The sequence below is a fragment of the Copadichromis virginalis genome, linkage group LG3 (assembly GCF_057382275.1).
Source record: "Copadichromis virginalis isolate Kocher_CV1m ecotype Utaka linkage group LG3, C_Virginalis_male_GT1.1, whole genome shotgun sequence".
Lineage (NCBI taxonomy): Eukaryota > Metazoa > Chordata > Actinopteri > Cichliformes > Cichlidae > Copadichromis > Copadichromis virginalis.
In genome coordinates this window covers 20,214,052-20,241,364 of record NC_140620.1, presented here as the reverse complement: position 1 = coordinate 20,241,364, position 27,313 = coordinate 20,214,052, and the positions used below count along the sequence as shown (strand labels likewise).

Genomic DNA, 27,313 nt, shown 5'->3' with positions numbered 1-27,313 from the left:
GAACCAGACAAGACAATGAACCACACAGACAGATTCACAAACAGACAGTGTGACACCAGAGGCAGACAGAACACAGAAGTGGGACCAGGGCAGGCACAGAACAGAAACCTAACAAATGGCAAATTATAACAGAATACATACTCAGAATAAACAAAAGCATAAAGAAACACAAAACACTGAGTCGGCAGACTCAGGACCATGACAGAAACAAACAGCCTCAATGTCCTGTCATCAGTGACAGGACCGTGATGGATGCCTGGTGGAATTCTGACTGACTGTCAGCTGGTGGGTGACTGTAACCATATCCCCCACCTGTGACCAGGACGATGCAACCATGATTATTAAATCCCATAATAGCATCACTTACTACATTTATAACTTTCAAATGTGTTCAGGGATTTATAATTATCACAGAATCACAATGTTGAGGCTGACTATAAAATATTGATGTACGCTTACAGCAAATAAAACACAGGTTGTGCACACCTGACAGAAAGTGATGCTTGCATTTTATGATTATTGCTGACTTGTGTTTCTGAACATGAATGATTATTTTATTGCACAGCTCATGGTCTAATGTTCAAATGTAAATACATTATGTGTAAATACTTTTGGCAGTAGTGTATATGCTGACAGCCTCCTGCAGCAGCTCACCCACACTGGACACCTTTTGAGAAGAGAACTGTTTTCCCTCCCGAGCAACCTGACAGTTTGCCAATTTTTTTTAGAGGCAGACCAAAAATCTTTTTCAATTTTTAACATCTTCATCATGTTTTGTACAATACGTCCACCACCCCTCCTGTGGACAAGTCCTTGCTTTTCTTCCATCTATTGTCCCTCACACCCAACATATCTGTCCTCCTCCTATCTTCATTCTCTCTGGTGTGATTTTACAGAACATAAAAACATTTACAGTGACTGCTCTCATCAGCACAATCCTGCCTTTCCTGCTCTCCTGCTGCCTCCTAACATTCTTTTTTAATGACCTCCATGTTTTGCAGTTGCTTCCTGACACATTTCCTTCCTGACAAAGCCCTGCCCATGTATGCGGGTTTGAGATCGACAGTAAGAGTGCATACTGGGCTGGGCTTCCCTGTCGTGTACACACTCTGTACTACAAACATTTATCACACTTTCATTGAGAGTTTTAATGCAATTAAGCATTTATTTTCTGCTATACAAAGACTCTACAGGTGCCTAGAGCTCTACACCTGTAGATTTTTTTTTTTTATCAAGCTAAGCTTCCTCGTGTGATTAGTGAAATACTTCCATGCTTACCAAGTGTAGCTTATAAACAATGTAAGCTGCAAAGAGAGGGAAGCAGTGGTTTGTGTTTTTGGAATGATAGATAAAAGTCCTCATCAGTGTAGTAGGACTTGACTTAAGCGGCCAAAGAAATGCAGGAGACTGATGCTGTCACCGTTTTGTGACCCAAACAATATTTACAAAGAAACAAATAAGAAACTCAACTCCAAATTAACTCAGTTCAAATAAACATAACTGAACTTAAATCAATGAAAATTACGGTCAAACTGCACACAGCTACACTGACCTGGTCCTTTCTCCTCAAACACCTGAGTTCTGCTTAAATAATAATAATGGATTGCATTTATATAGCGCTTTTCGGGACCCCTCAAAGCTTTAAAATACCACTATTCATTCACTCTCACACACTGGTGAAGGCAAGCTACAGTTGTAGCCACAGCTGCCCTGGGGTAGACTGACAGAGGCGAGGCTGCCATATCGCGCCATCGGCCCCTCTGGCCATCACCAGTAGGCGGTGGGTGAAGTGTCTTGCCCAAGGACACAACGACCGAGACTGTCCGAGACGTGGCTCAAACCGGAGACCTTCCGATTACAAGACGAACACCCAACTCTTCAGCCACGATTACCCCAAATAATCCACTTAACCAAACAATTTCACCACTGGACTATTCCATTCAGTAGGTAGATAAGATGAAAATGATTATATTCAAACCTCTACTGCCACTCTTTACTAGCAACATAAACTCTGGTGTAATCAATACACATGACAATAAATCTATTTCTCCATAAACCCTCTAAAATCAACTTTCTTAAATTACAAGAGTTTTCCCCCTTCGCTTGGTCTCTTCCTGTGACCTCAGATGAACCCAGAAGGTATAAAGCAGGAAGTAAAACTACTTTCCTCCTTTTGTTTCTGGAAGACAGGTAGGTAAGGTTAGTTCTAACTAAACCAATTAACAGTTGAAATAAATAACATGTTAACTTAACAAATTTGTAGGAATTGATTTAAACCAAAATGTTATATTATATAATCTGTAAAAGTGCAAAACATAAACAAACCCGGGATAGTAGACGTTTGCCTATTGCAGACTACATATGAAATATGGTTAAATCGTGATCGTGTGGAAACGTAACCTGATCGTGGCTCAAGAGTTGGGAGTTCGCCTTGTAATCGGAAGGTTGCTGTTTCGAGCCACGTCTTGGACAGTCTCGGTCGTTGTGTCCTTGGGCAAGACACTTCACCCACCGCCTACTGGTGATGGCCAGAGGGGCCGATGGAGCAATATGGCAGCCTTGCCTCTGTCAGTGCGCCCCAGGGCAGCTGTGGCTACAACTGTAGCTTGCCTTCACCAGTGTGTGAATGGGTGGATGACTGGGTGTGTAAAGTGCTTTGGGGTCCCTAGGCGGGACTAGCAAAAGTGCTATATAAATACAGACCATTTACCAATATTATCATAAAATAAATAATGTATTAATGACTTAAAAAAATCACACTTTTTAAACTCATGTAATGGTTTATTTAACTCCTGGTAAAGGTGTATAAACTCTTAATTTAGCCTTTGAAAACCAGTTCTGAAGTTCATGATTTAACATACTAGATGTGTGACTGTAGCTGGGTGTGAATATATAATAGAACTTATAAGTTAAGTTATATAATAAGTTATAACTTATAAAATTGTAAAAATTATCGTAAAGTGTATAATTTATTAACAACTTTTTTTTAATCACACTTTTTAAACTCGTGTAAATGTTTATTTCTGACACCCCTGGTCCTCCATACTGATCAGGTGAAACAGTGGTTTATTAGCTGGTATGACATCATACCATCCAATGAAGGCCTCACATTATTATTTTACATTCATTATTAACATTTAACCTTCACACCTTTAGAAGCTTTTACATTTTAAACTATGATATTTTTGAACTCGAACCTAAAACAGAAAAAATCTTTTTACTAGATTCTAAACACTTGATTATACAGACAGACGAATAGGCGCCACCTTACCTCATAATTTCCTGTAATTTCCTTTTTTTCATGCAGTGGAATTTCCTCTCACAGGGGCACAGGGATATTGCTCAGGGTATCAGTCATACACCGCATAAAATAACTTTAGGTAAATTTAATAGCTTTAAAGAGCATCTGTATATTCTTTATTATTGTTTTTTTAATCCAGGAAACTACCAACAATGAAGCTGTGGGAGATAAGAAAGGAAATGCTGTTAAAAACAGCTTTAACCGCGTTTGTCCTCTCATGTTTCCTGGGACGTCTGGACTGTGAAGGTAAGATGTGTTAATCCTGTAAAACATTAAATTGTAGTTAAATTCAAATGCTAATATACAGAACAGGTTCAGTACATCAGCCTCTCAACTGTCTGGCCTTATGTACAGGTCCTTTAGAAATAAACTATGAAATAAATAACAAGCCATCGCTGTCTTGTACACAAACATCAACAAATTTCTGTATTAAACACCCTGAATGTGACTGACAAGTACAAACAGGTTTTTATACCTTTGTTTTATCATTTTGTACAGACTCTGGCCTTTTCCACAGAGTATGTGAAGCCATTTTACCCATTTTAGCTCAGTAAAACCCACACCACAGTCTACAAATGTTAAAAAAAAGCGTATAAACTCTGAAGTTAGACATTCAAAACCCACTGAAGTTCATGATTTAACATGCTTGTGATGGACCGAGTTGAAAAACAGGAGGAGCCCAGGAATTATTAGAAAAATATGGTTTCCATTTATTTAACCCCCAAAAATTATATTTACAAGACTAATAAAGGTTGAGCTCATAAAACAGGTCACAGAAACAAAACTGAACCCAGGCAAAGACTGCAAACTTAAACCAAATGACTGCTCAAACATACATAATTGACCTAAACATATTTCATGTTTAGGTCAATTATGAAAAATGACATACAAGGGTATATATAATGGCTGATCAGACCATTGTGACACATGAGGGGTAACAAACAAAACACAATCATAAATCCCAAACGATGCAGTACAATCTAGGTTGTTAATAAACTAAACACTAAAGAAGAAAATCAAAAACCCCATTAAACCCTAAACTCAAATATTTAATTAAATACAAATACTTTGTTTTTAAAGTAAAGAAAACACACATCCCCCCCCTTCTGCAGGAAGTGGTGGTATGGTCCAATTATCTTCCTTTGTATTTAATGGTTTCAAACCCTGGCTACCATCTTTTTGTCCGGCAACTCCCAGGGATGATAGCAGGTAAGAAATAAAAAGACAAAGGTTAGTCAGAAAGCAAAGAAATGAAGTAGTATGAATACATAAGTAAACTAAATGTGCGTGCTTACAAATAGAACAAATGTATCCAAACCAATCAATAAAGTTATTGGAAACTAAAATGTATTACTATGTTCAAATGAAGAATGAAAATACAAAAGTTACCGACTTTAGAGTGTGGCCACGGGTTTGGCCATCACAATGCTGGATGTGTAAACATATCTGGGTCTGAATGTAACGCAGTAAAGCTTTTTTTACTCGCTTATAAATTCTCACAGAATTTACACAAAAATAAAAACTCAGGTTTCTGATATTTGAAGCACAATAATAAGCGTGTTTGAATTATTGGATGCATATTATCTTTATGACTGACCTGTTTTCTTCTTATTTTAGAGCTAACAGTCAAACAAGCAAAGGATGTAACTCTGGAGTGCTATGGCCCCAGTGATGCTAACATAATGATAAGCTGGCAAAAGCCTGACCTGCAGTCAGAGTATTATGTGTTCTACTTCAGCGATGAACACATTCACAAAGACAAACAGCATGAATCATTTAAAGGTCGAGTGGAGCTGAAAGATCCAGAGATAAAGAATGGAAACTTTTCTGTGATTCTCAAAAATGTCGCCATGAACGACGCTGGAAAATATGAATGTTATGCTGGATACAACAGACAGAGACCTCAGCTTTTGAAGAGCATCAACCTGAAGGTAGAAGAAGGTGAGTGTGAAGTTGAGCTGCTTCCTGGTTGTTGATGTTTGTTTCTAAAGATGTTGTTGATGAGACTTTGTAGAAAGCAGCTGGTCTGAGTGATGTGATCAGAGTGCAGTAGATAATGTCTGACAGCAGTTTGAAGAGGAAATGGATTCTGTTCTGTTCTTCACTCATCACCTACCTGACAGCTGACACCTCACACCTGTTTCTCACCTGCAGGTCAGACAGTACTCGATAAGGACAAAGACCAGAGGAGTGGAGCTGATGGCGTAGAAGTTGACATGTCGATTTCCGTTGTGCTTGCTGCTGCTGTTTTGTTGTTTTAGCCGTCTGTTGAACTGCAGCCAGTTTGAAAGGCCACAGATGGAAATATCACAGTGTATATTCACTCCACCCACCCACTCAGCATTCACAGTGACAGATGTGCTGAGGACAGACAGAAGTTAACGATGCACAATTAAACTGGAATTTAGCACCTGGAGGAAACATTAAGTTATGTTTGTGTTTGTGATTATCTGAAGTTTCCTGCTCAACATACATGTTTGTTTACATTGTTATCTGCTGCCTTTTTTAGTCACCATCAAATATCACTGAGCTATTATGAATTCTGAATTTTACATTTTGATATTTTTGTCCTACATATTTTTCATTTTACATTTTATTTTTATATTTTACATGTTTTTTGCATTTTTAAAGGCTTAAAATACTGTTGCGAAGGAAGGTTACATTATATGGAAAGAAGGCCAAATATAAGCCCTGACGGCCATCACTAGTCCACTGGATGACTTTGAAAAATATAAAATGTGAATTAAAAAAGAAAAAGTAAGATGTTGGACTATTTACTGTATTTTGTCATTAACAGTGGATAACATCATGAGAATCGATCATAGATTAAATTTTTTTTAAACTATTAGTATAAAGAACAAAGTTTTTATAACAAATTTTCAGGATTGATGAATCTGTAACATCAGCAAAATGTTTTACACTTGGTCATGTGCAATAAAGGACATGTGAATGAATCCAGTGCATGTACGAGCAGATTAACACCAGCCTGGCTTGCAACAAACACTCTGAGAGATATCGTTGTATTATTGTTAGATATGCTGTTTCTACTACTTTACTTTCAAACCATCTGTCCTCTCTGTCCAAAACGTGAACATCGGCATCCTTGAAAGTGTGACCTTTGACCTTTAGGTGCAGATGTAGAGCTGAGTCTTGCCCTGTCGAGGTGGCGCGTCTATGTTTTGTGGCTGTTTGGTCTCACCAGTGTAGAGGTCTGAGCACTCCTCGCTGTACTGCACAGCACACACTATGTTGACTGGCTTGTGTTTGGGAGTTTTGTCCTTGGGATGAAACATCTGTGAACGACCATCTCTGAACAGAGGAGGTGGCTCACAACACCGACTGTCCGCCACCTACAACCCAGTTTTGAGATCTTGATCACATCCTGCAACAGCTGATCTCAGTAGGTCACATGACAGGATGAGGCAAGATCTCACAATGGTGGTAAATGTGGTATTGGAACCATTTTACCGGTTGTAGGTTGATTGGTGGGTGTGATTGCAAACCTGCTTGATCAGGGATGAGTTCATTCCTTGTGTTACAGTGCCATCTTGTGGTGGTTTTGAGAATCGTTGCGAATAGAGTTTGTGCAGTACATTTAAGAATGGTGCGCTTCTTTAATCGGACTGTTAAGAGGCCCGTTCCAATAATTTTTATTCCATATTTATGCTGTAATGATTTTTGTCCTTTTTCAGAGAATCCACATATTATTTAACACTCATCTACTATCACACTACATATAAAATGAATTGCATCTCTTACAGCTCGATCCCGTGGTGTAAGCCTCTCCTAATGACCGAGGATAACCAGAGTAGCACAAAGTTGAACAGACGCGCCTCATTCTGAGCAGAATTATTCAATTATGTTTTCATACATGTGCGGATGCAGGTGTGTGAGTGAGAGAGCAAGAGAAGGACTGAAAGAAAGCATGGAGGACTTGACTAAACCATGTAATCAAGATGTAAATGAACTTTGGGTTTGAATCAGCTCCAAGTACACAGCTGAGTGTGACAAGTGTTGTTGGCTTGTTTAGAAACATTTTGTGTCCTGATAGAATCAAAATTGTATTAACATCAGCTTCTTTTCAGCAGTTAGTAAGTTTGTGTCTCTTGACACTGTGGGGAAAATTGTATTTCATCTTATTTAACCTCACTGTATAAGGCAGGTACCTACATGACCACGACAAAAAAACAAACAAAAAAACCTTCCTACAGCTGATTCTATCCACTCATGAGTTTTTTTCTCTTCTTTTCATCCTGCATTGATTCCTTTGCAAATGATTTTATTAATAAATCTGAGGATATCAGTTTTGGTTTCAATGGTCAGTTTATTTTTCCACAGCAGATGCCAGCTGGATTGGGAATTATGACCATGTTTAGTTAGATCTGGTGACTACTCTTTGCTTCTTTGCCTCTCACTGGCAGGTCACAGTATATGTTAAAAACAGTATATGCTAAAAGTACACAGGGTGGGTCAAAATTTGACCACCTTTCACAATTTTTTCCCATCATGTTGGAGGCTTCGTAGCTTCATTAGTACAGATGATAAACTGATTAAGTGCTAATCAAAAACTGCAACCAAAATAGTTTTATAATCCCAATTCCAAAAACAGGATCCCGTGTAAAATGTAAAGAATCACATAATGCAATGATTTGCAAATCTCAGAAACACAACTTTTAATCACTGTAGAAAATAAAATCGTCAAATGTTTAAACTGGTAAAATGAACTGCTTTAAGAAAAAAATGTCTGCTTAATTTGTATTTAACTTATAGAGAAAATTGATGTAGAAAACATGAGGCAGGATCTTTTAGGCTGTGTTTGGCCCTGTGTCATCACACAGACAAGTATCTGCCTTTTTCCCTAAAGCCTCTTAAGATCCTGCTGAAACAGGTCATAAGATTGGGACCGGAATCTCTGTGGTGACAAAAGAGCCTAGAGAAAGTGTGTAAGCAGCCTCATACAGTCAGGAGGAGTGAAATGTATCATTAAACTCACAGCTCAGCTCCTGGAAGCAGTCTCCTATAGACGGGCTGGACTTAGACTGGAGTTTCCCTCAGTGAGAGGCAGCGAGAGGGCATGAGTGTTTCTCCGGTTCAGTACCTGTAAACTGAGGTTTCCTGTGATGGATGAGACAGTTGTCTTATTTCACTTTGAGCTGAATGTTTGTAAAAGGACCCAGAAATACTATTCAAGTGCACTGAAACCTGGCAGTTCATCAGTCACCATTACAGGTCTGTGACCCTGCATTCTCACGCTGTATAATCTGCTGCTGTCACTTCATTCGGCTTGGTGCTCTCCTGCCTGCCATTGTGTAATAATGACTCTTAGCTTCTTTGTTTGTTGATGTTTTCTGTTCCATAAATCTGTCTGATACAACACCCTATGTGACCGATCTCCTTTCCTCACTCGATTAGTTTCTATTTCGGTGTAATTAAAAAGCAGTATGTCCAAAACCAACAACAGGCCACCAGGAAACAGATTTAAAGGCTGTTCTGAGAGTCCTGACAGGGACTAGAAAGAGAGAGCATATTTCTCCTGTTTTGGCTTCCCTTCATTGGCTTCCTGTTAAATCCAGAATTGAATTCAAAATCCTGCTCCTCACATACAAGGTCTTAAATAATCAGGCCCCATCTTATCTTAATGACCTTGTAGCACCATATCACCCTATTAGAGCACTTCGCTCTCGCTCTGCAGGCCTACTTGTTGTTCCTAGAGTATTTAAAAGTAGAATGGGAGGGAGAGCCTTCAGTTTTCAGGCCCCTCTTCTGTGGAACCAGCTTCCAGTTTGGATTCAGGAGACAGACACTATCTCTGCTTTTAAGATTAAGCTTAAAACTTTCCTTTTTGCTAAAGCATATAGTTAGGGCTGCACCAGGTGACCCTGAATCCTCCCTTAGTTATGCTGCAATAGATGTAGGCTGCCGGGGGATTCCCATGATGCACTGAGTATTTTTTCTTCAGTCACTTTTTTCACTCACTATTTGTTAATTGTCCTCTCTGCATTAAATCATACTTGCTATTAATCTCTGGATCTTTTCCACAGCATGTATTTTATCCTGTCTTTCTCCCCTCACCCTCAACTGGTCACAGCCCTCCCTGAGCCTGGCTCTGCTGGAGGTCTCTTACTGTTTTCCTTCCCTTTGTTGCCAAGTGCTTGATCATAGGGGGTCTTCTGATTGTTGTGTTTTTTCTCTGTATTATGGCAAGATCTTCACATTACAATATGAAGCATCCCAAAGGAAACCGTTGTTGCGATTTGGTGCTTTTGTATTGACATTATATTGGATGGGTGTTCTAAACCAGAATTTGTCTTATATTGTCACAAGATACATCATTTCGATGAGGCCTTTCAGGTGAAGCTCTTTTTTAAAGATGAACAGCTCTGAAACAGGATCCTGTGTTTTTTAGAACTCCACCCTTGTTTTTCTTTTTCGTTCTGAAACAGATTAACTCCACCTTCCTTGAAAGGCAAACACAGCGAGCTGCTGAAAATAAACACACCAGTCATCCCACTCACTTTAGTTCAACAACTTTGGGGTAATGTAGGCAGATCTAAAGTTTAATGTTTTTAATGTTTGCCTCAGCACACACACACACACACACACACACACACACACACACACACACACATGCTCATTTTCATATCTTAGTGAGGATATCTCATTGACATAATGCTTTCCCTAGCTGCTAACCCTAACCATCAAAAGTGAATGCCTAAACCTAACCTTAACCTAATTGTAACCCTGACACTAAAGCAACATTTTGTGCCTCAAAAATCCCTTCAAACTCATGTGGATCCATATTTTGTGCCCATAAGTGACTGTTGATCTCCACAAGTAGAGTTGTAGAGTAGCATGCCAATTTTCTGTTCTCACAAATAGGTCTAAACATGGCCACACACAGTACAGGTCAGTCTGGGAACATTCCTGGAATGCACTGTTGTGTTGTTATCTTAGTGCTCTCCCAGAGTATACTACCAAGCCAGTTTACTTATACTGACAAATCCAAGCCAACATATATGGGAGTAAGGGCAATCAGTCTTTGGCAGATCCAACATCCTGACTCTAAATTTCAAAACAACACCACACACTGATGTGACCTGTGCTCATTGATTCATTCCCGTGGCTTGACACTGTACCACAAATAAAGAGTTAAAGCAGCCTAAAACTGATTTGTTTCAGAAAGGAGGTTCAGCGCAAAGTCTGATAACCTGGATATGAGTGTCTGTTACCACCTGACTCCTCCCCTTCTTCTATACCTGCTCTATTTACTTTTTAGCTACACTCAAAGCTTTTGTCTGCAAGTTTATTACTTTACAAACATTGAAATCAGGGTTAAATCAGTTCTTAGACAACAATCTCTCATCAGTGTGAAGGCAGGGAGGGCTCACAATGAAATCTATACATTTTTTCAACTCTGTGACAGTGAACGGTCCAGCTGCTGTTCCTACTGTAATAATTGCTGTTTAAATAAAGTCTGTTTGCTTATGACTCATTTGTTATTTTGGGATCTGTCACACTGAAGGAACAGATCACACCATACCTGTGCTCTCTGTTTGCTTCTCCCTGTGAGCTGAGCAGTTTGTCTCCTTACCTCTCTGCTCTGTGTTGTTTCCTCTTTCCGACCAGAAGATCTTCACAGCTTAGTCTGGACAGAACGTCACTCTGACATGTCGAGCTCCAAATATCAGTGTTCCCATCAGAGCTGTGGAGTGGTTCAGACTTGACCTGCTGGAAGGACATGTTCTCATGTACCGGGTGAGCAGTTTGTTTCATTCAACCAGCTTCCATCGTTTGTGAACCGGGTAGATCTGCAGAACAGACGGATGCAGGACGGAGACGTGTCTTTGGTTCTGAAGGATGTGACAAGAAATGACACTGGAACATATCAGTGTTATGTCATTCAGAGAGGAAAGAACCACAGGAAGTGCACTGTGGAACATATCAGCATCATCTACCTGAGTGTTGTTGATCCTCCAGGTGAGTGAGTAGAGTTGAGTGTGTGTGTGATCAGAGGTGAAGCTGCTTCCTGGTTGTTGATGTTTGTTTCTAAAGATGTTGTTGATGAGACTTTGTAGAAAGCAGCTGGTCTGAGTGATGTGATCAGAGTGCAGTAGATAATGTCTGACAGCAGTTTGAAGAGGAAATGGATTCTGTTCTGTTCTTCACTCATCACCTACCTGACAGCTGACACCTCACACCTGTTTCTCACCTGCAGGTCAGACAGGAGGACACAGAGAGGATGGACCTGCTGGACTGAATGTTTGTCACTTTTTGCTTCTGTTGTTGCTTTTTCTATGACCTCTTTTCACAGAAAAAGATCTACACAGTGTCATGGTGCCCGTGCCTGCTCAGCTGGCCCTGTGTGGCTACATGTTATGTTTTGTCTATTCTCTCTCTCCTCTCTCTCTGCTCGCTTTTAACCTTTATAACAGGATTAAATATGCTGGGATCAGTGAAGTAGAAAAAGTTCACAGTGTGACATTGATGAGTGTTTCTAACTCAAACTGTGAACTTCTGCTGATTAAAACACTTTAATGTTGTATTGAGTGACTGTAATAATAAAAACAGGTGCAGCAGGAAGAAAACGGGATGGAAAACAAAGCGGTAACTGACTTGAGAATCCAAACATGGCTCTCAGTGCTGCGTTACTATTTGTGAATCCAGCTGAATTTAAAGCGAGTTCAGTGTCACCTGTAGAGGCAAACAGGAGGCAGGGAGTGAAATCCAGCAAACAGACACACATGTCCCAGCAGGCATTTCATCCACTTCTGCTCACCAAAACTGAATAAAACTATTCTGAATTTCCAAATGATGAACAGAATAATCTCTGTGTCTTCTGATGATGGATGTGTTAAAGTTCTTTATTATGAAATCTGAGACTAATCAAAAAACACGCCAAGGGTTGATGGTGCACCAAAACATAAATACAAATAAGTGCCTCTAATTATTTTATGGTGTCTGTTTCCACACGTGCCCCGACTGCAGCGAGAAGTATTTCTTACTTCCGCCGCGGGGGTTGTGTTTTTAGTAGCGTTTGACACATGTGCATTTAAACATGCTACTCCCTTGAAATTAAAGATAACACACAGATAAGGAAGACAGGAAAAACTGTTTGTTACTCTACCTTTATTTCCAAACTTTATAGTTAACACACACAGATCCTGTTCGTTTCTGCTGTTTCCTAAGCACAGAATGTTTTTCATACCTTTTCTGCAAGAGTGTGTGGAGATACAGAAATTCTTTTATTGCTGCCATATAACCTACAGCATTACAATTGGATTAATAACATTCTTTACAGCATTATTCCATTTAATAATATTTCTCACAGTATTGATATTGCATTAAAGTCGTTTATTGAAGATGTTAATTTAAGGATCCTTTTATTATGTTAACTTTTATTACAGGTACGGCCAGGAGTATTTCGTACACATTGCATATTTGTGCTTATTTCGAGTTGATGTTCGGTTCATTAAAGGTTTTAAGCTTCACTGGTGTGACTGTCCACGTGATCCATGGTGTGGGAAACTAGAACATAGAAGGATGATTGGATGCATGCTTACAATACATATAACACAGATAATCTAGGAATGTGTCAGGCCTGAGGCCTTAACTCATTTAGCTTCCAACTGCATTTTGGTCTACTTGGTAACAGATGACTGGAGTCGACAACCAGCCCTCAGAGACCTTGAAGGCTTGAAGTTATTACCTTGTTTGGAAGGTGTTATAGAAAAGAGTAGTTCTATGTCTGTTTATAGCCATCTAAGATGTACCATTTACTGTAACTGCCGTCTTTAACCTATTTTTATGCCATGTGGGGGGAGGGGGGGGGGTGTACCTCACTGCTTTATAAGTGTTCTCAACATGTATTTTTGTCAGAAGACGTATGCTGATGTTTTCTCCTGGGTGTTAATAAACTCACCGTTTGATTGCACTTTTCTGGGGCCTCCGTGGTTTGTGACACTGCTCTACATTGATTGATTTCACGACAAGTGTTTTTTTTATGAGTATGTGGGTTGTGTTAGTAATGAGGGTGTTTACAGAGTTAGACTGACTCTAATGAGAAGGATGTTAAATAAATTAGAATGGGATTTTCTATAAGTCCCAAATGTTGACATTTTGCAGTGTTTTCATGAGAAACAGGGAACATGAGAGCTCGTTGTAGCTGTTGCAGGCCTTCAGATGGGCCTGTTTTATACAGAAAAACACGAGCAGGAGACATAAGTTGTGTTCAGTCTGCAAACTCTTCCTCATCTATTTATTAAACAGAATTTCACCATCTTTTTTTGTCCATGTACACACTGTCATCTTGTCGTCACATAAAAACACAACGTTAACTCAGGTTAAGATCTTTAAACCCACCTGGTTACCTTGTTTGTTTAGGTATAAATTTACAAAATAATGACCTTTTATTGATCCCTTTTACATGCAGTGTAACTTACAACTAAATCCTCCTGCTCTGCAGCTTCAATAATATATCTGAGCAGATTCACTAACACTGATTAACCTGCTTATTATTCACTTTGTAAACTCTCTTTATCTCTGAACACATACAACAATACACAACGTCTGACAGTGACAAACATATTCCACCGTCTCCCAAAGAAATATATACCAGGCTGTATGTACAGTATAGAAACAAAATGAGTGAGGACTAGATCATGTAGAAATCCTGTTTCAACATGATGTATGTGATCATACATTTATAGTGTTACACAGTGCTTCCCAAAAAATGTAATCATCAAATTAATAAATGAAAACATAATGATAGAAATAATTCTGGAAATAAAAAACAAGTTTTGGTGAAAGTGGATTGTAGCAGTCATTTGGGACTGGCTGCTCTATGAAGACTTGATTACATCCAGCTTTGATTTAAATGATTGCTTTTTAACAGCTAAACAATCTTGGAAAAGGAAACACTTTGTTTCATTCATTTATTTTTTTTAATCTTTTTAATAATGTTTCTAAAGAAACACTAAAGACATTATTAAATAAATTCAGGTGTTAGACATCTACAACCCACTGAGCAAAGTGACCTCGGAGTGACTTTTATCTGCCATTTCTGTAACACCAGATGAGGTCTTTCAAGTTGTGGACCTAGTTTGGATATATAGATGTTCAGAATTGGTCATGGACTGATGGACCCAGTATAGACATGATCTGCACGTCTATCCCATGTCCAATGTTTAGTGGGTAGGTGACTTAAGGTTCACCTGTCGAGTCATCTGAGGTCTGGATCAAATCTTCTTCTCCTGTGTTTTGGGTATTGTGAAGGTCATAAAAAAAGCAAGAGCTAGCGTAACAAGTATAACACTAACTGTTAAACAAAAGTCCAGTCCAGAGGATACATCCTCGTTCCCTTTGCCTTTCCTGTGTCCTCCTGTCTGACCTGCAGGTGAGAAACAGGTGTGAGGTGTCAGTTGTCAGGTAGGTGATGAGTGAAGAACAGAACAGAATCCATTTCCTCTTCTAAATGACTCACCTGGAGGAACAACTCTCAGGTAGACGGTGCTGATATACTCAAAAATGCTTTTCCTGCCATTTGTTCCTCTCTGGACCACGTAACACTGAAATGTTCCAGTGTCATCACTCGTCACATCCTTCAGAGTCAAAGACACGTCTCCGTCCTTCATCTGTCTGTCCTGCAGATCCACCCGGTTCACAAACGATGGAAGCTGGTTGAATGAAATAAACTGCTCACCCCGGTACATGAGAACATGTCCTTCCTGCAGGTCAAGTCTGAACCACTCCACAGCTCTGATGGGCACGCTGATGTTTGGAGTTTGACATGGCAGAGACACGTTCTGTCCAGACTCAGCTTTGATGATTTTCCCATCTGAAACAGGGGAGAACCTTATTAGTTCACAGACAGAGAGCCCGCAGAGCTCAGCTGAACTAAAAAGTCTTTTTAATCTGAGATATGGTGAGAGATAGAAGTATCTGACACACCGTGAGTTCCTGCAGTATGTAAATACATTCAATTAAATCAGAGGGAACATTTATAATAAATAGTTAATACTGAGTATTCTAACAATTACTTTAAGTTTTCATCTCAGATAAGTGTGTGTTAGCTTTGGCAAGCATGGATGCATCATTGATTAGTTTACATGTAGATTTGCCAAAGTGTTGAAATATATACCTTATTTTAAATAAAACCGTTTTAAAGCCTTATTTCAGACTCACTGTTGCAGTAAGATCAGAAGGACCTGTTTTATTATTATTATGAACAAACAGGATATGTTGACAAACCAGACTTACAACAACAACACAGATAGGAAACAGTCATTACACATTCAACAGCTGTACACAGACTCCTCCATTGTACGGATTCCCTTCATTTATTTGAGAGACTGTCAGTCCAGAACATGGCTGTCACCAAAACACAGCCCCCAGAGCCTAAAGAGAAAGCCTATTTAGTAACTGGCTATCAGCGTGGTAGATAACACAGTTGGGGTCACTATATTGAAGACCTGGTGTGAAATGAATTTTCTTACTCTATAGTGTTTGAAAGCAGAGTTTTTTAGTTAATATTTCTTAATATTCTGTTTTAATTTTTTTATTTTTCAGTGTTGCAATTTGTAGACAGTCCCTTAAAACTTAGGCTCATGTATGTCTGAGATCAACTCCTTTGAATGAAAATGAGGTTGTAGATTTTTTAATAACATGAAACGATGGTGTTATTGGAGCTCTGATGAAATTTCTGATAGAAGTTCAAAAATGGTGAATTTCAAGTTAACCGTAAAAAGGGAAGCGATGCAACTCTAATTGAGAAAAACAAGAACTTGATTTCAACATGTGTTTTGATAGCATTTTCCAGACCTCTCATTCATAAACCTTTGACATAAACGCCATAACCATATTAATGCGGCAAATCTCGTTAGCGAGTTAACGTGAATCGCCCTGTGCATGGTGCTGCACAGTGCTAACGAGTTAAGGAGCTAACGCGTACAACATTTACTAAAATATTTGTTACTTTGTATATTTAAAACACAATTTTAAATGTAATCTAAATATTACAGGAAACTAAATATTTAGCTAACATGCAAATTTATATTACCGGTCAATGGAAATACCAAAATAAAAGCTTTACGAAAACCTCCAGTGCTAAAGTGTGCAGTAGTGGTCCGGTTCTTGTTACTGCCATAAGCTGCTTCACTTCTTGCCTACCAGCACAAACATGATTTAGCTGAAAACATCAAAAGAGCCATCCAAAGGTTCAGCAGTAGTGCACCCTCAGCAGCTGCAGTCTCCACCTCACAATCACATGTCCAGCTAAATCTCTGGAGTTTAAATGAACCCATTTTCTCGACCATATCTAAGGCTTAACAAAATCAGAACTTTCACTGACTCTACTTTCTGGAGCAGGGGCTCAGATCTTTAAAAACTCCTCAGTAGCATCTGATCGTGTCATGTACTCATAGACAGCAAGAATCCAAACATGGCTCTTCGTTGTGTGTTTCTATTTGTGAATCCTCTTGAATTTAAAGCAAGTTCAGTCTCACCTGTAGAGGAAAACAGGAGGCAGACAGACAGTAAAATCTGGCAGAGAGACGAGCTTTTCCCAGCCGGCATTTCATCCACTTCTGCTCATTCAAAGCTAAATAAAACTATTCTAAATGATTAAGCTTTTTTTCCCCAGGAAGAACAGAATAACTATGTTTTAAACCTGACTAGGTTAAACACTGGTCAGTGTCATATCAGCTCTGCATGCTTATTTTCAGCCTCTCTCTCTGACTGTCTCATGAGGAAAGAGGAGTTGATGTTGATTATGAAATCTGGGACTATTTAAAAAACAATGCCAAAGATAATGACGTTCGTGCATAAAAATAACAGGGAGTGCCTTTGTGGGAGAGCAGACTGACTTATTTTCTTTTATTAGTTATTTCAGGTGTGTGTTTTAACAGATGCCCTGATGAATGCATTGTCTCCACCCACTAAGCATTACATGGGTGTCATCCTTTCTGTCAGTAAACACTATTACTCAAGTACTTTTGATTTAATTCTAAAAAAAATTTAGGGCTGTAGAGTGGGTTCATATTAACAGTCAAAACATTTGTTTTGCATTGACCAAGTCTTCCAGGTCAACTTGATGATTTATTGTCCTAAAACTGAAAAGAAAAAACGTAAAACTGCTATTAGACTTGCAAGTGCGTTAAGGAGATTCTTTGTCCCCACTGGGGAGTGATCATTACCAAGAGTGGCTACAGATACTGTCAGCAACCATGTCTATATAGATGACGTCAAGCTATATGCAGGAGTGAATGAGCTCTCCCCCCCCCCCCCCCTGTATGGTATGTACCACCAACAGAGAGAAGTAGTGAGACAATCCAGCGCAAAGCAGCAGGGTACATGGTGCTAGCAGTCAAGGCATACAGGGAACACCATAACAAAGGTGCTGTGCATAATATACAGAAACATCTGTGACAAGTATGGCCTGGAAGTCCCGAGATAGTTGAGAATGACCAAGCCAAGATCCCATGGGACTTCCAGATACAGATGTGGGAGTGATGACAACCAATAAAATTCAAAAAGATAATAATTTATTAGGACAATGATCATAAAAATGAAGGGCTAAAATAGTCCAGTTTCACACTTGCAATAGCGATCAAACACACAGTCCAAGGCCAGAGTCAGCTACACTACACATGCCAACAGCTGTAACAGTGAACAGCAGTTGTCCTCCACCCACCACCCTGAAAGTAGTAATCCAGCAACCACCCCGGCCTCAGCAGACAAACTCTGCCTTTAGGCTGCAGCATATACTAGGCCCTGGCCTACACAGAGAGACAAAATATCACATCAGTGTTTGTAGTGTGGACTATAAGGCTACGTTCACACTGCAGGTCTTAATGCTCAATTCCGATTTTTTGATCAAATCCGATTTTTTTGTCTGCTCGTTCACACTACAAATAAAATGCGACAGCAAATGCGCTCTAGTGTGAACGCTCAAAGCGGCCCGCATGCGCAAAAGAACATGTCACACACAACGCGCTCTGTTTAGACCCAGACCAAACAATATTGTTTGACTGATGGCCCTTAATATAAAGACTTCGGACTTCATGTTTCCCAATTTTTGCTTTAAGTTATTTTGTTATTTACAAAATAATGTAGATAACCTAATAATGATCCTTATTGCTGTTTTAGAGAGGAGCGGTGCTTCAAAGGATAGTTGCAGATTTCTGTCAGAATCTGCAGATTATACAGTACAAATAAAATGTTCACGTTTCTCCAACGTTGTCTTCCCAGCAGTTTCACCGGATGGCCAGGAAGCGCTCGCGATGTCTTCTCGGGCGCTTCTCTGGCGCTGATAATTGGCGTCTCTTTTGTGTCGGTGACGTAAAAGACAGATTTAATGCGACCTGACCGTTCACACAGCAGTCGCTTTCTGAAACATCGGATATGTATCGGATTCAGTACCACATACGAAAGTGACCCAGATCGGATTTGAAAATATCGGATTTGTGCCGTTCACACTGTCATAGCATGATCGGATATGGGTCGCATAGGGTAAAAAAAAATCGGATTTGATGCGCTTTCGCCTGAAGTGTGAACGTAGCCTAAGTAGACCAGAGGATCAGTACAATCAAATACACCTGCCTTCAATTAATCCAACACACAGACATTTGCTCACAGCAATTGTGAAACACACAAACAACTCCCATACTAGTGCCCATTTCCCACAGCAAACACAGAGATGAGTTAATATAGGCAATACTAGTCCACCATGTTACTGACTTTCCCTAATCATGAACATTGTAATAAAGTATTTTTTATTTTATTTTATTTTATTTTGAATAACATGTTTATTTATATTGTAAGTAAGTAATCACTAAGTAAGCAAGTAATTACAGTACTTACTTATTTATATAGCACCAACTTACAACAACAGTTACCTCAAGATACTTTTTATTGTAAAGTAACTACGTTACAATAACAAAAGGTGAACGATAAATGATAAAAGCTGAAGTTATTTAAAACTCGTGCACATACGCACACATCACAGGTTCTGTTCATGCTCCTGCAAAGTATAACAAAAACATCTCATTGATGACGCATGAAACACGTAAATACTGTGATAAAAATCTTATACGTATATTCTTTGGACTGATTCCAGATCAGATTAAAGCTGCACCAACTGGTTTAACAGGACAGAAAGTTCTTGCCCTCATTCTCTCCACGACGAAGCAAAATCTCTCTCAGATACATACACACACACAGCAGCTGCAGCACCTAGTGCCAAGTACCGTATCATTTTTACATTTGTTTAAAAATATTAATGTCCTTGCAGTGGATTTCTTAGTAAGCAAGGACAAGCAAGTAGCTGTGAGACCTTCCTGGTAGTGGGTCCTGTTGTCCTTTCCCCTTTGTTGTACAGCACACAGGGTTTAAAGTTGGTTTGTTTGTACGGTCTTTCTCTTCTCTGGCAAAATCTCTGACAAAAGATTATCTGCTGCGAGGGCCATCCAATTGATTTTGGAAGAGAGAGGAGCTTCTGATGATGATGTTGACAAAGAGGTTTCAGAATATTTCACATTTCTGAAAATTCAGAGTCTGACAGTGACTTTGAAGAAGAGGATGAGGTTGAGCACCATTTAGTAACAAAACGAAGACGAGTACCCCATCTGCAGCCAGCTCCAGGACCAGAACAAGCCCACCAGACAGCAAGTGAAGAAATATGGATGTCAATAACTGGTGAAATTGAATGGTCTTCTTGCCCAAGAAATGAGCCACCCTGCAGAGCTGTTACTGTGATAAGGCAGGGCCAACATGGCTGACAGTTACTCATGTGCAGGACATCAAGTCTTCATTTGAGCTTTTCATCCCAGATTCCATCCAGACAATTATTCTGGATTGCAGTAATCTAGAAGGACGGTGTGTTTTTGGAGAGAGGTGGAAGGAGACCAAATTCATCTAAGAACCCCAAAGGCCTACTTTGGGGTTCTTATCCTTGCAGGAGTTTTCAGGTCCAAAGGGGAATCCACAGAATCCCTGTGGGATGCAGAAACCGACACGAACCTTTCCATGCATCAATGTCTCTGGAAAACTTCCACAAAATTTCCAGGATTATCCGTTTTGATAACCGAGACGACAGACCAGCTCGACGGCAGAGAGACAAGCTTGCTGCCATTAGGACAGTGTGGGATAAGTGTGTGCACCACCTCCCCCTGTCTTACAACCCTGGGCCTAATGTCACCATTGATGAGCAGCTGATCCCATTTAGTTGGGAAACATATTGCTTCACGTGTAAATGTGTTGTCTTTCCACTCACTCCACTTGATTATAACTGATTTATTTTTTATAACATTTTATTTAAAAAAAAAACAAAAAAAAACCGAGAAGCACATTAATTCATAAACGTGATCTAACAAAGGTAAAGGGAAAAAAATTAACCATGTTTGCTGTTCATATGGCTTGTAATTGGGATGAAGTAAACATCTGTTGAGTAATTTAACATAAAATTTTTGATAGAGTTAATTTGGAAAGCCAAAACTCTAGCGGGTCCACCAGACCCATGAACACTGGCTGAGTAACAAAAATATGAACACCACAAGGGTTAATTACTCTGATTAATTTACTGGTGATAAAAATGTGTCACTAGTCAGATCGACGGTCTATAACCCGCCTGCTCTGTAGTATAAAGTGACATTTGACTGAGCCTCATGCTGCTCTGCTCAGGCAGTGTCGTCTCCTAAATGGAGTAATTCCAGCAGTGATGAAGCATGATTATTTCCTGATGTGTGCCAAATGTGGGAATTAAGTTCAAGTCATTCTGTCATGGTGGATTTGAACAGGTGATTAAATGTAGCAGTGAGCTTTTTCCATGCGCTGATCTAACTTTTGAGTATGAAAGTGTGAGAACAACTTAGAAATTAAAATCCCATGTGTTATTTGTCTTAGGATGCTACATCACATTGCAGCTAATAAAAAAAATCTTTTATGCTGAGGGCATCAATTGACCATACACAACAGTGTAGCCCTCTTATAAATACAAATAAACTCAAATCCAGTTTAAAGCATTCCTAAACTGTCAGTGGAACCTAATCACATGCATGGTTGTGTGTGTGTGTGTGTGTGTGTGTGTGTGTGTACATAGTGTATATATATAAATATAGATAGATAGATAGATAGATAGATAGATAGATAGATAGATAGATAGATAGATAGATAGATAGATAGATAGATAGATAGATAGATAGAACGAGATCGCGGATACAAGCGGCGGAAATGAGCTTCCTCCGAAGGGTGGCTGGCCTCTCCCTTAGAGATAGGGTGAGAAGTTCGGCCATCCGGGAGGGGCTCAGAGTAGAGCCGCTGCTGCTCCACATCGAAAGGAGTCAGCTGAGGTGGTTCGGGCATCTGACAAGGATGCCCCCTGGGCGCCTCCTGGGTGAGGTGTTCCAGGCATGTCCCACCGGGAGGAGGCCCCGGGGCAGACCCAGGACACGCTGGAGAGATTATATCTCTCGGCTGGCCTGGGAACGCCTTGGTATTCCCCCGGATAAGCTGGAGGAGGTGGCTGGGGAGAGGGAGGTCTGGGCCTCTTTGCTTAGGCTGCTGCCCCCGCGACCCGGCCTCGGATAAGCGGTTGAAAATGGATGGATGGATAGATAGATAGATAGATAGATAGATAGATAGATAGATAGATAGATAGATAGATACATACATACATACATACATACATACATACATACATAGATAGATACATAGATACATAGATACATAGATAGATAGTAATGCTGACGTTAACGCCTCAAATCTCCGTTAGCGAGTTTTCGCGGATCGCCCCGTGAGTGGGGCTGTGCAGCCCCGCGATAACTCACTAATGGATATTTGAGGCGTTAATGCAGTTATGGTGTTAATGTCATTTTAACTAGATTAACGCTGACAGCACTTAGCTAGTTATCACGGATTGTCCTCAAAGCATTAACGCAGTTAGCTCGTTAACGCGTTAGCACCATCCAGCACCACGCACAGGGTGACCCGGATTAACTCGCTTTGTACTGCAACTTTGTACTCTACTGCTTTGTACTGCTAAGAAGCCACTGTAGTGTGGTGTGAGCCACTCTGACAGCTTCCTTTCCAGGAAGGGGAGTTCCCTCCCCTTGAAAAAGGATCTTAAAATCATCATGAAAACTTCTTTGGACTGAGCCTGATCAGAACACAATGCAGATGGAGAAGGACTATCAAAATAAGGCAGAAAACACAGAAACAGAGACCCAGGGTGCGTTCTAAAAGTACCTATTCCTAACCTAATACACTTTAGTGCAACCAGTTCACTTCAGTAAAAGCAGCAGTGGGAATTACTGGCACAAAAATGCTAACCAAGTGTTTCTCTTTATAAACAGCCAGCCATTGTACAAATAAAATGTTCATGCTGTCTTCCAAACAGTTTCACTAACACTGGATGGACAGGAAGCGTTTGCGATGTCTTCTCCGGCGCTGATAATTGGCGTCTGTCTTGTGTCGGTGACACAAAAGACAGATTTAATGTGACATGACCGTTCAAACAGCAGTCGCTTTCTAAAACATTGGATATGTATCGGATTCAGTACCACATACGAAAGTGACCCAGATCGGATTTGAAAATATCGGATTTGTGCTGTTCATACTGTTACACCATGATGGGTCGCATTGGGCCAGAAGAGTCGGAATTGATGCGCTTTCACCTGCAGTGTGAATGTAACCTCAGAGTACTAATCAGGTGGAACCAGATCCTGCACACATGATCATTTTTCACGACACACCTATGTGCTGCAGCACAGTGGTTGGGAAACATTGGTATAGATGACGTTGAATTGATACATTTACATAATGCAGATTATCTTCCTGTGCATACATCTCAATACTAAAAGATATATCTGATAAATGATATAATCAAAATTCTTAAAATGAATAAACATTGCAGTTCCACTAACATACAGCACACAACGATGCACAAAAAACATATGCATAATAAATCCAAAATAATAAAACTGTACTTTACATTTTACTGCTGCACTTGAAATGTTTATAAATGTGTATATGTGACATGCAGCATGCATACATTTACATAATGATCAACTTTTTTTAATGACTCGTAAAATGGAGACAATGGTGCATTACAATGAAGCTCATGCATGAGTTCAGTAAGATAGATCTGTATTAACTCATCTGCCTGCATCACTTCCAAATTCATAAACTAATTTCATCAGTCTGATTCTATGATTTTCTTGCTTTCTGAGACGCGTTAGGCCTCATCTCAGTGCTCTTCTGTCTTTTTGCCTTTCAAAGTCTCATTCATGTGACCCACCTTCTCTCTATTTCCACCCACCCCATAAGGCTCCAGGGATTTATTAGGAGAGTGCATAATAATAACTAATGTAATCAGAAAATAACACCAGAAAACATTTAAATAGAAAACCAGGTCAACAGAACATTTTCTTAAAAATAACTAAGTAACTGTAACAGGACACAATGCATATTTTTATATTATCAATACTTAATTGAACCTTGAATAGATTTAGTCTCTTTGTGCCACAAAGAGAAAACCTACAATTACAAATGAACTAATAAGTCACAAAGTAATAAAACTGTTTAGATGGTAAATTTAGATGGTAACAGATGGCTGACCTTTGAGGTTGTCACGGTCCTGGGTCTTATGACCCAGTGTTTTGAGTTTGAGTTCATTTTGATGTTTATAGTTTATGTTAAGCCCTTCAGGTTTTCTAAGTTCATTTGTTACCATGTCTAGGTGATTTTAGTTCTTATTAATTCCCCCTCATGTTTCCAACCCATGTTAAGTCTCCCCTGCTCTTCATGTGTTTCATGTCTGTGTCTTACGTTGTCAAGTTCTGGTTGTCATGTCTGCGTTTCATTATGCTTCCTGTTTTATTTTGGAAGGAGTCGTGTGTTCTTGGTTCTTTGTATTTAGCTTCACTGCTCCTGTCATTAGGTTCATGTTAGTCAGCTGTTCCCCCATGTGTCCCCACTTCCCCTGATTACCTCATGTCTGTATTTAAGCCTTTTGTTTTCTTCATGCCATTGTCGGTTCGTCTGTTTACATCACCGCAGTCATAGTTCTAGTTTTCGTTAGTGATGGGCAGATGAAGCCCCATGAAGCACTAAAGCGTTTCATCCAATTGGTTCACCCCAACGCGAAGCTTCATGAAGCTTCATTTGCTCTAGCAGGACACCTACTGGACGTAAAAATAATAGCTGGCATGAATTTGAAGAGTGTGGCATTTTGCACACAGCCTGTAAATGTCAACAACAAAAGGAGTGTGTAAAACATGTATATTGTAGTGATGGCAGTATACTGTGTATATTTATAGTGGCAGTATGGGAAATGATTATTTGGAAATGCTTGAAATGGAAATGATCATTTACTGTGAGGTGAGGTGTGGTTGGGGTGTGGACAGTGGTTGTGCTTTTGTAACGTTGAGGTATGGACAGCTACACACTGAGGCCTCAGTCCTGCCTGTTCACATTTTATTCTGTAAAAACTAAATTTTCACTGCTTTTACGTCCTTTTTAGTGGGGAGAACATAGCTAGGATTTAATGATTTAACAAATCTTTTGAATCCTTTGTCCTCCACAATGCTAAATGGCTGGGAGTCCTCAATCACCATGCTAACCAGGTCTTCATCTATTTGAGATTGTTCTCCTGAGGAAAGACAATAAAGATAAAGCACAAATATAAATATCACACACGTAACTTATAACAGTTGTATAATATTGTTATATCATTTAGTAACATTACTGCATCCTATATTATCATTGCATTTGATGGCTCACCTGGTCTTGCTCCACAATCGGTGTACCCCTTATTCTCATGCAAAGCTCTGTAGTGCCTAAGCATGGATGAGGTGTTGCTGTTATATCCCAGCTCCCTGGCACATAGCAAACACTTCACCTTGTACAAAAGTCAAGACAGCTCAACATAAATTGTATTGCACCATCAGTATCATGAAAATACATCTTCTGTAGAAATACCTTGTTGGGAGGAATAAGATCAAAATGTTCCCACACAGGGGAGGACATCCTCCTCTTCTTAGCTGGCTCCATTTTCTCCTGACTTTCCTCACTCTCATAAACCTCCATACGGTCTCCAAACTCTCACTAACCGCAACTCTCCATCAAACACCCACATTTTTGAATGAAGTCTGAGGGGTTTATATCGCTGTCATATCTCGCGGCAAAGTTCGAACCACTTCATGAACCAGTCACGTGGTACAGCCGGGCAGCGAGGCTTCGGACGTCATCATTTTCAGCTCCTCCCATAAATGAAGCAAGCCTCGATACGCGCTTCGCGGAAACGCCCCCTCCATTACTCGACACACGCTCCGAAGCCTCGATACAGAACGTCCCATCACTAGTTTTCGTCTGTTTATCTCACCAGAGTTCCAGTTATAGTCTTAGTCCTTGCCCGTTATTTTAATCCACAGTTATAGTTATAGTTTTTGGTCTTAGTACCTTTAGTGTTTTGTTTCTTAGTGTTTTGCCTGTTTGTTTTGGTCTCTTGGTTCATTTCCTGCCGTCATCGCAATAAAGGTTCACTTTTCTGTTAATCATTACAATTCCTCGTCATCATCTGCTTTTGGGTCCTGTTTCCACATACATCGGCGCACCCCGCCGTGACAGAGGTTATTAAAAAAAAAGCTTTTAAGAGGTAAAAAAGAGCCTGAAAAAATGTTTGCCTCTAAAACTCAGATGGACCTGAGGCTGTTTCTATCAGACTGAATTCAACACCTTAAATATGATCTGTTGGCCCGCTGTGTGAGCAAATTTATGATTTTCAGCTGTGTGGGTTTTCAGATTCGGAGATTCGGAGGTTTTCCATAACACCTTAGCAGTGCCACAGGCTGATAGCATCCATGCCACAGCACATTGAGGCAGTAATTCATGCAAAGGGGGGCCAAACCAAGTACTGAGTACATAAGTATTATTATACGTTTTACAAGTCCAACATTTCTCTATTTAAAATCCCTTTTTTAATGATTTCATGCAATATTTTGAGATTTTGACACAGAAAATATTGAGTTTTGTAAAATCGACAGTTAAGTTAATGGCAGATGGCAGACTGAAGACGTCAGTTGGATGAGTGATGAAACGTTTCTCCCACTGACAACACTACGTCCAGATGAGGAGAATGAACCTTTTGGAACTGCATAATGAGCAGTGTTGGTCAAGTTACTTGAAAAAAGTAATCAGTAACTAATTACTGATTACTTCCCCAAAAAAGTAATCCCATTACTTTACTGATTACTTATTTTCAAAAGTAATTAATTACTTAGTTACTTAGTTACTTTTTAAAAACACGATTTACAACCTGAAGAGGTGATAAAGCGATAGATCTTTCAGCCCAATTCTACAGCTGTGTTTCCCTCCTGTTACTCATTCCCTGATTGCTCCCTCTGTGTATTTAAGCCCTGTGTTTCTCTGTGTCCGTGTCGTGATCTACCGTTTATTTTGCTGTGTGTTTTGTCAGTCCACCAGTGTTAGTTTATTTTGATTTTTTCCAGTTATGTTATGTTTGAGTTCAGCATTAAAGCTGTTTTGGTTTAAGTTTGTCTCTGGAGTCTGCACCTTGGGTCCTATCCCTGTCCGCACACAGCCGTCACACAACAGAAGATCGCGACCTGAACATGGACCCTGCAGACTCTTTTTCCTCGGAGTTCAACGGCTAGATAAAGCGGATGGTGAGTCTGCTCGACCACATTGCCCAGTCACGGGATTTACGGACTATGGCAGTCGGGCTGAATGCAGTGGATGCCATCATTCGCCATAACCCTCAGCTGTCTCAGTTTGCTAAGAACACTAAGTTGGACGACACCATTACTGCCTGGAGAGAGCAAGTCAAGGCTGGCGAGCTTGCTCTCTCACTCTCTACATCTTCCCCACCGTTACCCCAGGACAACACACACTCTCCTTCTGTCTCAACATTGCCACGGACTTCCTCTCCCTCCCCACACCAGCTGGGTCCTCATTCACCTGCCTTTTTCCTGGCAGCTATGTGGTCAGAGGATGAGGAGGAGG

At 39.9% G+C, this 27,313-nt stretch overlaps 2 protein-coding genes and 1 long non-coding RNA gene across 5 annotated transcripts; 1 reads left to right on the top strand and 2 right to left on the bottom strand.

The window, feature by feature from the left end:
* The first annotated feature begins 3,314 nt into the window (after positions 1–3,314).
* On the top strand, positions 3,315–6,255 carry LOC146713295 (CD276 antigen homolog). 3 transcript variants are annotated; one of them, XM_085446924.1, is made up of 4 exons: positions 3,315–3,347; positions 3,441–3,547; positions 4,919–5,242; positions 5,456–6,255. In XM_085446924.1, the coding sequence occupies exons 2-4, from the start codon at positions 3,454–3,456 to the stop codon at positions 5,560–5,562; spliced, it is 525 nt and encodes a 174-aa protein (XP_085303050.1). In that variant the 5' UTR covers positions 3,315–3,347; positions 3,441–3,453; the 3' UTR covers positions 5,563–6,255. The 3 variants fall into 3 exon arrangements, with proteins under 3 accessions (XP_085303050.1, XP_085303059.1, XP_085303057.1); XM_085446933.1 differs by lacking the exon at positions 3,315–3,347 and adding an exon at positions 3,800–4,510 and having other exon boundaries at positions 3,504–3,547; XM_085446931.1 differs by lacking the exons at positions 3,315–3,347; positions 3,441–3,547 and adding an exon at positions 3,554–4,510.
* Positions 6,256–12,409: 6,154 nt separating this feature from the next.
* Positions 12,410–17,131, bottom strand: LOC146713294 (butyrophilin subfamily 2 member A1-like). The gene is made up of 3 exons (XM_085446885.1): positions 16,801–17,131; positions 14,781–15,134; positions 12,410–14,687 (listed from the first exon to the last, which is right to left on the bottom strand). Exons 1-3 carry the CDS (start codon positions 16,868–16,870, stop codon positions 14,536–14,538), a joined length of 576 nt encoding a protein of 191 aa, XP_085303011.1. The 5' UTR covers positions 16,871–17,131; the 3' UTR covers positions 12,410–14,535.
* Positions 17,132–24,469: 7,338 nt separating this feature from the next.
* On the bottom strand, positions 24,470–25,337 carry LOC146713293 (uncharacterized). Its single transcript, XR_014917801.1, has 3 exons — positions 25,271–25,337; positions 25,073–25,190; positions 24,470–24,941 (listed from the first exon to the last, which is right to left on the bottom strand). It is a non-coding gene; the product is annotated as an uncharacterized LOC146713293 (long non-coding RNA).
* Between the last annotated feature and the right edge of the window lie 1,976 nt (positions 25,338–27,313).

Bases quoted from the DNA above. Each gene is read 5' to 3' on its own strand.
- LOC146713294 (XM_085446885.1), bottom strand. From the start codon at position 16,870: ATGCCGGCTGGGAAAAGCTCGTCTCTCTGCCAGATTTTACTGTCTGTC. The intron at 15,135-16,800 runs GTGAGACTGAAC...CCCCTGTTTCAG, and splicing joins CCTCCTGTTTTCCTCTACAG to ATGGGAAAATCATCAAAGCT. The intron at 14,688-14,780 runs GTGAGTCATTTA...TCTCACCTGCAG, and splicing joins CCTGAGAGTTGTTCCTCCAG to GTCAGACAGGAGGACACAGG.
- LOC146713295 (XM_085446924.1), top strand. From the start codon at position 3,454: ATGAAGCTGTGGGAGATAAGAAAGGAAATGCTGTTAAAAACAGCTTTA. The intron at 3,548-4,918 runs GTAAGATGTGTT...TTCTTATTTTAG, and splicing joins GGGACGTCTGGACTGTGAAG to AGCTAACAGTCAAACAAGCA. The intron at 5,243-5,455 runs GTGAGTGTGAAG...TCTCACCTGCAG, and splicing joins CAACCTGAAGGTAGAAGAAG to GTCAGACAGTACTCGATAAG.